The sequence below is a fragment of the Lepisosteus platostomus genome, chromosome 3 (genome assembly GCF_059453375.1).
Source record: "Lepisosteus platostomus isolate fLepPlt1 chromosome 3, fLepPlt1.hap1, whole genome shotgun sequence".
NCBI classification, from domain to species: domain Eukaryota; kingdom Metazoa; phylum Chordata; class Actinopteri; order Semionotiformes; family Lepisosteidae; genus Lepisosteus; species Lepisosteus platostomus.
This window is the reverse complement of record NC_142613.1, coordinates 58,928,099-58,944,969: the sequence shown is the minus strand read 5'-3', so window position 1 is coordinate 58,944,969 and position 16,871 is coordinate 58,928,099. Positions and strand designations below refer to the sequence as shown.

Genomic DNA, 16,871 nt, shown 5'->3' with positions numbered 1-16,871 from the left:
CAGCTCCAGACAGCAATCAATCACTCACTGAAGTGGAGAAAACTCTGTACCACCATACAAAAACAACAATTTCTGTTAAAAGACTCTGCAAATGGGCAACTGGGAACAAGAGCTCTGAGATGTAAATGAAAAATTAATGATGAGGAACTTTGGCAGGCAAAGTTTGCAAGAAGAACTTTATAGCTTACAGCCTGCCTGAAGAGATGCATATCTCTTCACCAGATATCTGTGTATCCACTTTTATACAACACAAACAACCTATTCCAGAAAACAATGAGCTCAAGGAAGGATATATCTTGGACGAATATCAGTCCACCTCAGGCACACACAGACAGAAACACATACACACTCACACCAGAGCCAGATTTCTTTAAAAAATTGCCTTTAGACAGTGAGAGGAAACCAGAGCACCTGCAGAAAATACCCGCAAACAGAATAACTCCATGCAGATTGCACCCCAAGAATTGAACCCAGGGACCCAGTGCTACAAAGCAGCAATGTTAATCACTGTGCCACCCCTCTTCTGGACTATGTGAGGAAGGAATATAAAAGAAAACAATACACAGTAATGTATAGTTAAAAAATAGAATTAACATACAGGGAGCTTAAATTAGAATTGTGCAATACACTATTAAGGTCTCACTTATTACATGGTGTACAATTTTGGTGACCTCATTATATAGAAAATACTTTTTTGATGCTCTTGAATTTATCTGGGACTTACAGGAATACCCTACACCCAGAGGCTGAAGGAAATCCAGAACAGAGAAGACAACGAGGGGATCGGATACAGATATTCAAAATTCTTAAAGGCAGTGACAAGGTCAACCCAGTGAACATTTAAGAATAAGCAGTGAACCCGAAACATGACACAAGTGGAAACTATGTGCAAGCCTATTTAAAATGGAGAAGACAAGGCATTTCTTTACCAAAGGGTTGTGGGAGAATGGAACAAGCTAATCAGTCATGTTGTTGAGGGTTATACTCTGACTTCTTTCAAGAAGTGGTTAGAAGCTTCATCAGTTATCAGCTACTAAATAGGCTAGATCGACAGAAATCTTTATTCATATGCTCTCATGTTCTTACATAACACAAATAGTAGATCTATGGTAATACACTAAATATTTTATGCAACAGAAACATTTTGTATCAGAGTGGATTCTCAATACATTTTCTAAAATGTATTGAAGCTGTTCAGTTGGACCAAAGTTTGTCTGTCATTAAAAACGTGTATATTTACTTTATCACAAGACATTGGTCACATATGAAAACAGCGGAAAGAAAATTTGAAACAGCAAGCATAAACATATGAAACAGTAAATGTGCATGCTTTCTTCATTAGTTTAGGTAGAACTTGACGGCTCATGAAGTAGAATTCTGAACCAAATGCATGGAGTTATAAATATGTTATACATCTGTCAACAGCACATTGTTCTTTTCAGAAGTGATCCTCTGTCTGCAAATATAAACATAAATATTATAAACCCAGGAATTATAAACCCAAAGGAAAGGAAACTGTTTTAACAGTGATCATTACGTCAACTCTTGAGAAAGAGCTAGGAGAGCAAGGTTAGTGTGCCTGCTGGATCAGCTCCTTTCCATCCTGCAACAGGCCTTCATGCCACCGGTGTCTGAACAGCCTTTGGCTTCTCACACATTTTTTTGGCAGTGAATTACAACACTGCAGCAAAACAGCATGTGAATTCGTGTGTGAGCAGGTCAACGCTGGCCTAGAAAGAAAATGTAGCTCTCCATGATCACAGAGGGACGCTCCGATCTCAGCCCACAGCACATGTTCAATAAAAATTTCTCATGTGAAACTCTTCCTCAGTACGAGCTCTGTTATGTTTCTCGCTACATGCCAACAATAGGACATCTATCCTACTGATTGATCACACACTTACAATAATCCAAACTATACCTCTATTACAATACATGGACGAATATGCAGGTTATCAACACTCAAAAGTTATTCAATCAAGATATTTGGAAAGATCAAAAAAATTACACTTGTTCATTAGATGGTCAATCCCAAATGTTGCAGAGTATATATTAATATTAAATCATATCTGTGCCTTATTTTGGGTACGACCAAGGGTTACTTCTAGTTGTTTATATATTTCACTAGACAAATGACTATTACATCCACAATACTCTAACCAGTATTTGTCCATTAGATACACAGTACACAGTCTGTATTACACAGTACAAAGTCACAGAATGACAATCTCTATTTGTCTGCAGTGTTCTTCATTTTTTTCTCATTTTCATTTCAGTTTTTCGATCCTCCGTACAAGTAGCTACAATCAGAAGCAAGGATTATACAGTATATTTATTGGAAATACTACAGAAATCATCTATAGTAATCATCATTTGGTTATATTCCAAGAATTCATACTGTTACTGTTAGAAATATACTGAATAATGAACAAATCTAAACCATTAATACTGAGGATCAACATTATTATGCAAGCCTCTGGGAAATAAATCTCCATCTCACAATTTTTTTGTGCTGCTATCTGCCAAATCTGAGTCTCCACGCTGATCAATTCAACGGTGTCTGTTGCCTTTCAGTTAATCCTAGTGTCTACTGCTTTGCACAGAATCGTCAATTCCAAAGCACACACTCGCACAAAAAAATATTATCCGATGCATTGTTGTCAAGTCACAGGCTTCTCTGCATTTAAATACACATTTAGTAACAATAACAACTCCCTGGCATTTAAATCTTTTTACCATTCATCCCTGCTCCTGGGCACATATTAAGTGAGAATCACAAATTAGAACACCTCCAACTTTAAGCAGGGCACAGAGCAGGAGCCTTGCGCAGCCCAACACACACATGCAAGAGGCACAGCAGGAGAGGAAAGCATGGTCCTTACCGTACATCGATAGGTATGCTGATGAAGTCCCTTGCCCCCTGCCTGGAGCCTTTCTGCTGCAGCCACTGAGATGCACACACAAAAGCACACACGCATGTAGACGCGCATAGACGCATGCAGCCAGACTTCAATGACCTTGGATTTTCCAGACTGCGCTGTGCAGCTCTGCTTCAGGGGGAAATGCTGAACTGCCACACTAACACCTCTTCACTACGCACACACACAGAGGAAAAGAGGGACTGTTCATTCACCAGAAGGTGGATCAAGGAGAAAATTCATCATTCAGTCTTGCCAGGTTAGCATCTCTCCGAGGAACTAGCCGCTCAAAGCAGCCCTGCCCTCAGCGATTCTCTCGCTCTCTCAAACAACACAACAAACCTGCCTGTACTTTACAACAGCTCTTCAGCTTCATAAAGAGGGTCATGTGCATCACATTTCCATTTGCTTTATTGTAACAGCAAATGAGGTTTTAATAGTATTGTTTTTATAGTATTAATAGTATTGTTTCTGCTGTGTGTACTTCTGCATCATTTAAGGAAAGGGTTCCCAATCCAGATCCTTAAGGATCACACACCTGCTGTTTTTTGTTCCAACCAAGCTCTTGCTTACACAGCTGAACCCCTTATTGACTCAATATTGGAATTAATGTGAATTGTTTGACTGTGTTCAGCTCTTACACCTGTTCTGTTGAAGGTAGTCTTTTGACTACTGGATTTCAGAACAGAAAATCCCAAACATCTGTATAAAACAACAGCAAATATTCCACTGAAGCAACAGAAGCTATAAAAGAAGGCTATAGATTTATTGACCATGAGAATATTTTTCTTCATTAACACTGTAACATTGTGACCTTTCTCATGAAGCAAAACCCTGTAGCCAAGGTGAATGAGCCGGTTTCTTCTCAAAGCAAGGTGATTTGACCTCGTTCATATTGGCAATGGAGCAAATGTCACAGTAAACTACTTAAAATAAGTAATTAGTACATTACTGATCTCAAAAGAAATGGCAGCAACGTATGCTACAGAATCTAAATTTTACAAATCTGTTTTAAAATCATTTTTTCGTGTAGAACCTATTTTACTGACAGCACATTTTCAAATCAGCAATGTGAATACAATAGTTTAGGCCCTGCCCGATGAAAGGTAATGGTGCTGTGGTGAAACTTCAGAGTTGCCCTTACGATCCGACTGTTGCTACTATGGGTTAATTACAGGCTTTATCAACAACATGCTGTAGCAGGCCAGATTGAGAAAAGGCTGCAGTTACAGCTGAGCTGGCACTAGAGATCACTGTACAGCTTCTAACTCTTGTAAATAGTCACACAGCGGACTGTAAATGTAAATGGATAAGTGGTGAAGGGTGTTTTTGCACATTTTCACATGGATATAATTAGGCTTTCCTTTGGTTATTTAAGTACATACAGTATATGGCAATCACAGATTTTTGAGTGCTACAGTTTATATAGTTATAAATGTTTTCTGGTACACTGTATACTGTATCTGAAAAGGCCTAAAATTAAGCCGCCTGGACAAGCAAACGGGTGTTTTTGCACATGCAATCTCTTAGGACTTCTCTGGATGAGGGTGGGGATATGGTCTGTTACACATAACTTTAGCATGTTTTCTGTCATGTTTTGTGTTGTCTGATATACACAAGAGGTGCAATCCACAGTAACTATCACAAAATGCTATGTGATTTCCCCACGTTAATGGTGTATTAACATAACTGGCCACATAAGAGATCATGAGATCGACTTAGAAAAGTCTTCACTTATAGCCCCAGTCCATGTGTTTTTAAAGAATAATGCAAATCTAGTAAATGTCGGTAGTATACAAAATGTTCAAGTGACTTCAGAGTCTCAGTAACAGAAACATGCTGTATATTCAAGTTATAATGATTCATTCATTATCCAGTAGAATGACATAGCTGATTCTTGTATACTGTTCTAAAGAACTTAACATTTTAGGGGGAGTGTTAATGTAGGAGGACTTAACATTTTAGGGGGAGTGTAAATGGTAAATTGTAGTGAAAAGATAGCAGTTCAATTGAAGGAAGAGAACGAGTAAAGATGCAGATTAAATTGACAAAGTTGCACACAAGTTTTTGAATCAGGGTTTTCCACTGGGTGGTGTGTTCTCCTCTCCATTTCCTCATGTACACCTCAGCTTTTTTTCCACGGATACTAAACTACTGCTTCACACTACAGCTCAATCTAATTGAGCTTCAGTGTGCACAAAGGTACATGTTACTCTATATTACCCTATGGAGTATGTACAGTATAAACCTATGAAAGAGATCCATCCATTTTCTAACTGCTTTATCCAATACCGTGTCACAGAGGAACTGGAGCCTACTGTATATTAAAGATATCCATCCATCTATGTTCTATCCACTTCCACCAATTCAATCTCAGCAAGCAAAAGGTGCAAGGCGAGGTACACCATGGACGTGACGCCACTCTGTCACAGACACAGACAAAGACATCCACACACTCACACCAGGGCCAATATTCCCAGAAGCCAATTCACCGATCATTATTTCTTTGGACTCTGGGAGAAAACACAGTAGAAGAGGGGAGAACATAAAAACTCCAAACCAATAGCACCCAAGGTCCAGAAGTAAACCCAGGGCCACAGTGACATTCTTAAAAGTATCCTTAAGACAGCTGCTCCTAAAATGTGTTAACAACCCTGAAGGACTTTAAAAAGGTCAAGTCCAGTGAAATATGGAACAATCACAAATTATTAATAACAAAAATAAAACAAGACCAAATATACATGAGTGACTGAAGAAACTGACAAAAAGGTAAAGGTTGATTATTTCGGACATGCAACAATAGTAAAAATAAAAATTTTGTTAGGACATACCTAACGTAACAGCGGGGATGTAAAACTGTTTACCTGAAAAAATCAAAGGCTAAAAAAAATGTTTAAAAGATTTAAAATATGAGGCATTTTAGACCATAGCAGCCACAGTCAGGTTACAGTATTAATTTAAATATTCATTTCTTTATTTATTGATTGTTTCAGAACTGTCTTATAAAGGGGTCACAATCTGTTTTTCCACATTGTGTGCTCAAAAGATCAAAAACAAAACCTGAAAGTAAAGATGAACGTTTAAAGGCATGAATCTAACAATAACAAAGTAGACAAGCAAAGGCATAATAAAATAAATGTCTATAGTTATAGTTATAACTATAGCTACTTATAATATAGTTTCTACCTCGGAAGAAATGGCCTTGTTTGATGTCCTGGTTCTACGGTACAGACAGGAGAAAGTAGTGGAACAAATGTGTTTTGAATACTTAAAAAGGAAAATTATTGTTTTCTGTGTTACAAACTTGGAAACATGTGAGAGAACGTTTCATACAGAATTCCAAAGCTTGATAAAGCAGCAGTTGTGAAACCAAGTACCCCATGTACAATAATAAGCACCTAATATACTATGACAGTGGTATATAAAATATATAATAATATATAATGTGGTATTTTCCTTGACACAGAACACAGTTAATAAGCAAGTTGATAATACAGCCAGACCTGAGCTGGCACCACCTCAGCAATTTTTTTCAGCTAGACTGACCCAAATAGAAATACGACAGGCACAGTCAACCCACAAAGTACGAAGCAAAAAAAAAATAGAAAAGACAAATTAAACTACCAAGTCTTTGGGCCATGAAACACAGATAAATACTCCAATAAATATATGGCTTTGCACTGGAAACAGATGAAGCCACATATGTGAATACTAAATGCCTGAAATATATGACATTTCTTTTCTTTTGTGCACTGCATTTAATAACACTGTATTTCTCTATGGGAAAAACAAGGATGATTTTGATGCTTACCGGTACCAACATGGTGGTCAAGAAGGGTGCTGCAGTCCATTCGAAATATCTTATGACCCTGGCTGGTTTAGCACTGGCACCCCCAACACACACACTCACATACACACAAGGACACATGCACACAAAATGAACTCCACCAGCTATGAACAGCTGCTCAATGGACGATTCACTGAAATAGGGGCAGGCAGTCAGCACTGTCCTAGGGCTCTGCTGCTGCTGGGAGTTTGCTACACAGCAGCAGGGGCTTATAGCCAGCCAGATTAGTCTCTCTCTCATTAAAAAACAACTCACTCTCACAACAGCCTTCTCTCTCTCCCTCTCTCCTTCTTCCTTCTGCCATCACAGGCCATGTCTAAGGAGGAAGCTGATAATAGCCCATTCACTTGCCAATTCACAAAGCACTTTCAATATGCCTTGCTTCACGTCTAACACCATCTCGGTGCCTGCCGGTGTGGTGAAACACAAGACATTTGCAAAACCAGAATTACTGTATTTAAACACACGGACAAAAATGAGAAAGCGCTCATCTGTGAATCCATACAGCTGCAGGTTTCTCGGAAAGCTCAACAGAAAGATGGGAACACAGACTCAAAAAGGAAACTAGCACTCACATGCATTCATAAATCTTCCAGTACAGTCATACAATTGCAAATATTGGGCAAACTTTATAGTATGTTCTTTTCTTTTAAAGCAGAGGTTAACAGACTCGCTTATCTTTCTGAATATTCCTAATTCATATCTACCACACGTGTGTATGTACAGAGTTATCTTTTAATTGCAGAATGGGAATTAAATAAGCAACTATACAATTCAATATTGTCCTCATTCACAAATAATACATTACACTATACAGTACATAGAAAATTCGGTATAAAACTGCATACTGCACATACAGACTATTACAGACGTAGATATTAAAGCCTTACATTAAACTGCATTATTCACTAAAATAGCCATTAAATCAATATCTAATTTCCAGAAATTGCTCGCATACCTTCAAACAAGTTCAATATCATAAAAAAGATCAATACTGTCTTTTGACCCCAAAATGACACAAAGAATAATCAATACAATCTGCTTTATAGCAGGTTTAATTCCAGACTGGTTTATCAGTCTAGAAAGTTTGAATAATTATGTATGCATTACAAACCATTGCAAGTTTTAAGGTTTACTTAAACATGCTCCCTAATAAAGCAATGCTAATAATGCTACCATGATACTCATTTTTCTCTATGTCTTTAATTATTATAAACATTAGTTAGCTTCTACACTGCTACCAAATCTGTTATCAAAGTGATGCATGTGTGATCTTTTCTTGCGAACTGTACAATGCTTTGAGAACATAATGGTAAGAGTTTGCATTTTGTGTCAATACTCTGTTGGCTTTTATGGGAAGAAAATAAATTTAAGAGGTGGCACAGTGACGCAGCGGTTAGCACTGCTGCCCAGAACTGGGGTGATATCTGCATGGCGTTTACACTGTGTTCTCATGGGTTTCTTCTGAGTGCTCCGGTTTCCTCCCACACTCCAAAAGCATCCTGGTAGGTTAATTAGCATCTGGGAAAGGTCAGGTGTGAGTATGTCTGTATGTCTGCCCTGGGATGGACTGGCATCCTATCCAGGATGTACCCTGCCTTAAGCCTCCTGTGCTTCCTGGGATAGGCTCTGGCTCCCCTGCAACCCTGAATTGGAAGAACAGATTCGAATATGGAGGGATGAAAAGTTAAGAAGTCTACAAGGAGGCTACGCTGCTGGAGAAAACTGGGTTAGGTGCCTTATGAAGAGTACAGTAGGTCTATACAGGATTAGATTCACAATACCTTCCTAGAGAACATGAAGAAACAATTATCAGCAACTCTGACTGACACTGATATGTGGACTACAGAGAATTATAAGGAAAAGTTTTCTCCAAGAGGCTGTGTGGTATTATAAATAAAAGACAACAAAACTGCTCAAACAATTCTTGACACACAGGCCCAGTACATGTGTCTGCCCCTGAATGAGAGACACAGTTGGGGTGATAAACCTGCACAGCATTGTGAGTAATCATCATCCACTACTGCAGCTGGGCCATCCCCTGCTGCCCATTGAGTCTGAATGTTTAAATTAATCGGGTTTCATTAAATTGCACCTTGCTGAAATCAATGACTACTCTGAGGAATATCCCACAGGGACATTTATTGAGCAGGATACAGTTTCACAAATGGAGTACCTGTCAGAAACTGTTGGAGAATATTGCAGAGCAAAGAACTGTCTATCTCTTTGATAAAAACCCACAGCTTTTCCTTGAACAACCATAGATAAATTTATTTAATTAGATCAAATGAGAAGAGTAGACCTAACTTAAATGTTCTCCAAATTCTGGCTCTTTCATTTAATTTTTAGCCAACTGCCTCAGAAATCAAAACTAACGTTTGTACAGTAGCATAAATGACCACATTTAAACAAATATAAGCTAGATACAACTAAACAAAAGGTTGTGAAGGCAGGTACTGCATCAAAAGATAAAGAAAAGATGTTAATTAAAATGAACACAATAATTGTGATTACCTTAAATAAGTCTATTTATTATAGACCAGGATTAGCTGCTAATAGATAATAGTTACTAATATGTCTTTGGTGTTAGGCTCAGCCTTAATCAATCAATGATCTGTTGTATCAACAGCAAAATCAATTGTGAGTCTCCTATAAACTGAACTCATATTTCCTTAGTCTGATAGGCAAGGCAGTGCTGTATTTTCCCAATATCCACATTCTCAGGCTCTAACTGCCAAGAAGCTGGAGGTTTCCCTGTGTGTTGCTAAGATACAAAACTTTCAAGACCATTATAAAGGACGTGCACAGAATACGGTAGTTCTACACTTTCTTTACCAGAACCTAACTTCAGAGCCTTTGTACTCACACAATTTAAGTAGAGGAAATGTAGTAATTTAATCCAGGGGTAGTGAATGCTACCCTTATTCCACTATTGCTAATTAACTATTCAACAACACCCTATAAATTCTTTAACTCAAAAAATGTGTTTTTTTATATACAGTTACAGTATATATTAGTATTCATAACACTAATGCTATTGAGTTACTTTCTTGGTATCATCTTATTCCTATTTTAAAGATTATTATTTTCTCAAAATAGAAAGATAAAACTATGGAACTACATGATGTGGATACTTATCAAGCTAATATCTTACTGATAATTACTGATAGTTCATTATCAACAGTCTTTTTCTTTAAAGGTTCAAGTGCATCAACATTGCTAATATATGGATTCTACACACCCACCCACCCCTTATGGAAATAAAACTTGAATCCCTTTGTCTAGAAGGGATGTGCACTCTTCTGGGTCAAAGATACTTGAAATTCACTCCTTTTGTTCGATAATAGCAAGTTTGCTCTCATTGTATGCCCATTTATCTGATATATAATTTAGTTTTTTAAACCCCATAAATCTCCACACTGCATGTTACACATGTGAAAAGCCACTAGTGCATAAATTCCAACTTGACGCTACTTATGACAACTGTTCGTCTTCCCCACCATAAGCTGCGAATGTCAGTAATCACATTAACAACACTTCTACAAATTAATTTTACATCAGCTATCATACATGCAGTCATTCAGTAAGTTATATTGTCTGAGCATTTTAGCTCCAAGGCCAGAATAATCTCCTGGCTAAATATCTCCCTTTTCTTTTCACCAACATTCTTTGGAAAAGAAAAAACAATACTAGATTTTATAAAGGCACAATTTAAGAAAGGATGTATGGTTTCTTTATAACATAAATGTATTAAGTATTTTCCTCAGTAAGGTTCTGAGCTTTTATCCATGTTATAACATGCATCGTGTAAAATACAGTGTGCACATTTATGGTGCTTAAAAAGTAAATCATCTATCAGTTTAATGGTAAGGCAATTTGCAATTTGAGGATTTATGCAAATAGCTGCAACCAACAGTTTTTCTACAGTGCCCCCTGCGACTGTGGGTATTTCACTTTTCAGGTCTTCAGCTTCAAATTCAGCAGTGCAAGATGTACTGTAAACCTCTCACCAAAAAGCCAGATGAGAATTTTCTAGGTAGTAAAAAAACAAGTGTGCCCCAGCTAGCTCATGAAACTCATAATCTCAGGGTAGTGGGTTGGTGTCCCATGTCCTCCGTGTTGGAGGTTGGGCACAAGGCTAACAACCCTGTCCTGTAAAAAAACGAATGTTACAGAAACAACAACAGGATGGTGCTGCCCCTACATGCCGGAAGGCATAGTGGGCAAACATCCATCCCGCAAAAACAAGCCAGGAGAGTTCTGGAACAAGGTTTTATAGACAGATAAGATCCATCTGATACAAAGGTAAACGAAAGGTTAATTATGGAAAAACAAAAGCACTGCAGATGCTTCAAAGAACAGCAGTTCATCAGTGAACCATGGTGGAGGTAATGTCGCAGCCTGCACAAGTACAGCCACCCCTCCAACTGGCTCACTCCTCTTTACTGATGGTGTAAACAATGATGACAGCAGCAGAAGGAATTCTGAAGCCCACAGAGAATGTGCTTAAAGTAATCAAGGGTCACTCGATGACATTCGCTTTCTTCTTGTTACGTCACTCCTGTGTATCTTTGGCCTTCTGCTTTGTATTAAGCAGGTTTTCCTCTAAGATTTGTCTGTACTTTGCTCCTTCCATTTTCCTCACTTGACCAGCTTCTCAATTCATGCTGATAAGAAGCAGCCACATAACACAATACCTCCACCACCCTGCTTGACAATGGGGATGTGATGTGAGGGTGACGTGTTTGCACCAAGGTAACGTCTGCATTAGACAAGAAAGTTCCAATTTTGGGATGGTGCAGTCCACTTTCCACCTCTTCATGAATTACCTTCACTACTCTCAACGAGATATTCAATGTCTTTTTACAATACTCTCATGATCTGAGCCTTTATGCAACTTCCTGAATTTTTTGTATTCCAGGGTCTTATTGTATATACTGTATATATACTGTCGTTGAATCTTTGCTTAAAATTTACTCCCTAATGAACTGTGTCCTAAGAGAGACATGTTTATTTATTCTGAAAGCATGTGAACTACTGTTATTGCACACAGACACCATTAAAATAACTGCATTCTTGAACACCTGAACTAATTTAATATTGTGTATACAATTCATCCATGAGCAGATTGGAGGTTCAGAATACAGCAGTGTCAATGACTCACACAGGAGCACCACTGTACCATTATTTTAACTGCACGATCCCTAGGATGATAACTAACACATTTGAACTTAACTAACAAGCTTTCACCAACAGCAGACTGACTTGGTTTACAAAAGGAGCTTGATTTCACTATATGTCAATTGTACTATTAGCATTCCAGTTTTGAATGGGAGCAGTTTGCATTATGAGCTGCATATCATCAATAATTCAAAAACCTGACATTGACAAAGACAAATATTTTTAAAACACTACAACAACGTTTCAAAAAGAAACCCTGAAGCAGGTTTAGGTGTTTACAAAATCTCTTTCATTTGCGCAGCTACTCACAAGAAAAAATTGATACATTTTTAAGACTCAGGCCAGACCATTATGTCACTGATGCATCAGCTCAATTCTTTTCACATGTCAATTGTTACATCCCTGCCAGTACATGTTGTTATGAATAATTATTTTTTTAAACTATTTTTAGATTTATTTGAATATCCGGCATTTGTAAATAACAACTTTATGTCAATAATCAGTGTTAGTATTGTCTTAAGTTTTCCTGACCAGAATTCGCTGGAATGATTATGTAAATCATTCGATGTGAACACGTCACGTGAGGTGTCTAGAATTTTCTAGAAGTGATTCACTTCACGACCGCGTGAGAGGAGAGAGAGGAATTCGGCATTCTGTTAAGGTCACTTTATTAACGTTCAGGATTTATATTTGGATTCACTGTTTATCGATGGATATTGAACTTTGCCACTTGTTTTACTTCACACAAATTGAAAGGAAAATCCAAGGAAAAACATAATCTACCGAATAGTGACGGAAGTGTTATTTGTTATTGTAAATAAATTTGTAAGTTTGTAAATATATTTAAAAAGAAATCACTGACTACCTTTACCTTTCTGTACCGTAACAATGTGCTGAGTTTGGAGATGACTGGCAACATTGTCATTTTAGAAAGGGATAAAAAAGAAACTTCCTTACAATTACATCAGGCTTTCAGATTTGTAATATTATGTTTTCATGAAGGCCCTGAAAATCAATACAACAGGAACACAGCTTTAATATTTTATTCATTTAGCAGTTTTAATTTTCAGAATTCAGTGCACTCCTATGAATGGTGTGTTTTACTTATATATGTATGAAAATACATAATGTTAGCCATATTATATATTCTGAATCTGTAAGTGTTGTGCATTGGCATCTGATCTTTGAGAAGTCAGAACACACATTTCTAAGAGCTCTAAAAGACTGAACATGCAAAACATGAATATGTAAAGTGTATATAAATATAGTGTATAAAATATAAGATGAGATATATATTGTATATACTATTAAAAAGTATTACCAATTGTGTAATATCCTTTTAAATTAATAGCCTTTACGCTTAAGACTTTTAAGTCATTGCTTAAAAGCAGTCAGTGGTGTGTTGCTAAGACCCTGGAACCCAGTGGGCTTGGGGCGTAATGACACGGCAATTCGGCGACTGACTACCCAACCCAAACCCTCTCCGGGAACACTTTTAGCATTTTCTAATCTCTTTGCTATATTATGATCACTGGATTTAGAGTGTTTATTTTCGAACACAATTTATACTATTTTGCATTAATATTTAATTATATCGACAATATATATAATATAAGCCAGACCAAAATTTACACGACAGGTTAAATATCCACTTTGATGTCGAATGCTTTTGTAAGGATAAAACCCATAACATTTTAACATCGTATATTGCTGCCAGTTCACTATAGCAAACAACTTAACCATATGTTTAAGCGCTTCAGATAAAAGTCTAAAATTAGCAGCAGTATCGTTTATAGTACATATTTACAATTCTGGTCCCTGCTCAGCAACATCTTTTTGGGCTATATTATTCATACACTTGTTTTTTCGATTTTTGTAAGCGTCTAAGATCTGAGAAATGTCTAAGAAATCCATCTAAAATGAAATGAAATCTCTAACTCGCAGATTTTACATCTATTGGTTCTCTTGCTTGGAAAAGGCACAAAATCAAATCCCCCAGATTACAACACTCTCCAATGAATAATGACGAACATTTTCCAAAACACTACCTGTCATGTTCAATATCTGTCAGCAGATGTCACTGTCTCACGGCCGGTTCTGCTCCGAAACGTCGAAGGAAGCCACGGGTAACTTCCCGGAATTGGTTTCCTTTATTCAGGTCAGTGACGACAGGAAAATCGCAGGATGTCACAAGGCCCACGAGTTTACCAGTCCTAAAAGGGGATATAGCAGAACACGAGTTTCTTTTTATTAATACCTCCGACACAGTACACGTGCTAGATCCACACAGAAATGCTGTCACACTAAATGCCTTAATATTAAAAAAAATCAATTGTCCCGCTATATATCATTCAAGCAAATACAAACTAGTAAATCCCGTTATCTGCCTCTCCCATGTAAATTAAAAAGTGTGTACAATAAAATGGACAACGCGATTGAAAATACCGGTAACATTATTCAGACACATGCGTATGAGATTGCATTTTGCCAGAATAACACATAATCCTTCAGGCCTTTTCATTAAAGTTTGGAAACCGCTGTCTTTATGATGCTCAGTACAATAAAACAACCTTTTAACCCTTTAGAGACGTTTATTAATCTCAAGAACTTTAAACAAAAGAATGTCAAAACGCTAACACACAAACAACTCTACTGTTCAAGCGCCTGCTGACGTTGTGACCGTTGTATTTTAAAATGTTGCTTTTAATTAATTTTAAAATATTTTTATATGCACTGCAGCCTTCTACAACCGCGATGTGTGAGGGAGAATGATGATTAAACACACCTCTTAGTTTATCTCATCCTGGGCTGGTCGTCAGTGAATATTGATCATTCACTATGTTAATCCATTATTCCTTTAGTTGTTTACTTGTTTTCTTCATAATTGTCTTTTCCCACTTAATTTCTCGGTTCTCAAAGCTTTCTTCTTCTACCGGACAGTCTGACGGACCGCAGCACCGCCTCCCCGAACTCTGTAATAGGGTAACTGTATCCTGATACTAGTGATATTAACTGGATATGTACCACCCCCTCCGAAATGCTATAAATAAGGTAGGAAAATAGTAAGGAACTTAAACACACGCTAGCGCATGTCACAGGATCAATCAACATTATAAAATGTGTGATGAAGAAGATATAGAAAATGTCACCATCAATTATAGCAGCAAAAATTGATGAAAATGATAATAAATGATAATAAGTCTCGGATAAAACGCTATTAAAACAGGAGTGTTAGTTTTTTTTTTCTTTCAATGCTGTATGTTAAGATGTTTCCATTTTGTGCCAATAACGCCTCAAGGTAGTCCAAGCAGGCGAAGAAAGTGAACGTAAGAAGTCAGACAGAGAAAATAGTTAAATCTTTGTTTTTTATATCCACAACCGGATTTTCAACCTGTGGAATCCGAGTCATGACAATAATGTGACGAGTGCTGCTGTATGCAGTACCTGCAGGATTATTTTTCCCATTATAACCCTTTCCATTTCTAGTGACCTTGAAATTCTGACGCTTCAGCATTCCCAATATATTCTGGAAGCATAAATAAGAGAAATAAGCATGTTATAAAACATACTTTAAATTTACATTCCTATTTTATTACACATGCAATCTAAGCACTGGCAGGACAACCACAAATCTTCAAGACCACTTAATTTTTTCTATTTTGGGAACTGTGTTATGTAAAGCAACAGATAATAATCCCGGGATGAGATGAACTGCGAGGTGTGTGTGTTATCTTGACACACCGCTGTTGAAGAAGACTAAAATTAATTAAAAGCAACATCACAGAATCAGAACATCAGCTGAATTTTCAGAAATAGTGTTTTTGTGAGTGTGTATGTGTTAACGGAAGTATTAAAAATGTTTATAGGGTCACCAACCATCTTAAGACAGGCTTTTGATATCAGCATGAAAATTAGTGCACTGTAGATAGTACTGCAAGCTAGAGAACAGATGAAATCAGATTAGTTTAAAATTGTTAGATTCCTTTACTCATAAAAACAACAAAGATTAAAATCCAAATCAATTAAAACAGTATACAAATCAAAGGTTATTTAAGGTACAACTTAAATTAAATCTTTGCCCCACTGTCAATAACTGCTTAGTAGTCCAATGTATGATCATGGCAAATCCAAAACCTAACCAGACAGAAATTAGGTGAAAGGCAGGATACAGTATATCTTTGACAGGTCACTAGTCCCTTTGACCAATCCCATGTTGCAAACTTCTTACCTGCTGGCTGAGGTTTGTTGGGAAGAAATGTCTTGCAGCTAACCTGTTGAATATATCATTGAATTTTGGACAGTTTGAAAGTTACCAGATTAACAGATTTTTTAATTTCATCTAGACTTTAGAACATGTCAAAATAATGCAAGAATACGTTTTTTTTTTAGAAATATACAATGTTAGTACAGTTAATTGTACTGGTGGGGAAAATTAGTGAAAATAAGTAGCAAAATAATGGGGTAAATCAATTCAACTTAAATATCCTTTACAACTAGAGGGTTGTATAGAAGCCAAAAGCATTACTGAGTGTGTGTCTCACCCCCTCCATTGTGAATTTACACTACTCCCTACTAGGGAGATGCCTCTGTGTTCCTAGGTGTAAAAGTAACAGACTCAGGAAATCTTTCATCCTCACTTTAATATCGTACTCAAACAGTCTAAAGCAACATTTATTTCCTGTTACACTATTGCACTGTTTTCACTGTGGCTTAATGTTTTTCTGTTTTTATTGTGTTAGACTGTGCCATAAAACCACTTTTCCCCAGGGGATAATAAAGCTTGAATTGAACTGAAAATTGAATTGGTACAAAGTCTCCAACTGTAATTCCTCCAAAGTCCTACACAAAAATTATGCCTTTCCAGCTTGGCATCACTCAGGAATATGAATATGTTCTGCTTTAACTTTACTGTGGTAGTTTTCATA

General features: G+C 37.1%; 1 protein-coding gene across 3 annotated transcripts in view; it reads right to left on the bottom strand.

The window, feature by feature from the left end:
- efr3ba (EFR3 homolog Ba (S. cerevisiae)) overlaps window positions 1-14,945 on the bottom strand; it is a 59,729-nt gene extending 44,784 nt beyond the window's left edge. The window contains exons 1-2 of one of the 3 annotated variants that reach the window (XM_088626213.1): window positions 14,732-14,945; window positions 13,995-14,159 (exon numbers count right to left, since the gene is read on the bottom strand). In XM_088626213.1, coding sequence (XP_088482339.1) covers window positions 13,995-14,001 — 7 coding nt within the window. In that variant the 5' untranslated portion in view covers window positions 14,002-14,159; window positions 14,732-14,945. Of the gene's footprint in view, window positions 1-2,882; window positions 2,948-6,729; window positions 7,054-13,994; window positions 14,160-14,731 lie in introns of those variants that run through there. The other 2 variants (XM_088626214.1, XM_088626212.1) reach the window with 2 other exon arrangements.
- Window positions 14,946-16,871: the final 1,926 nt, after the last annotated feature.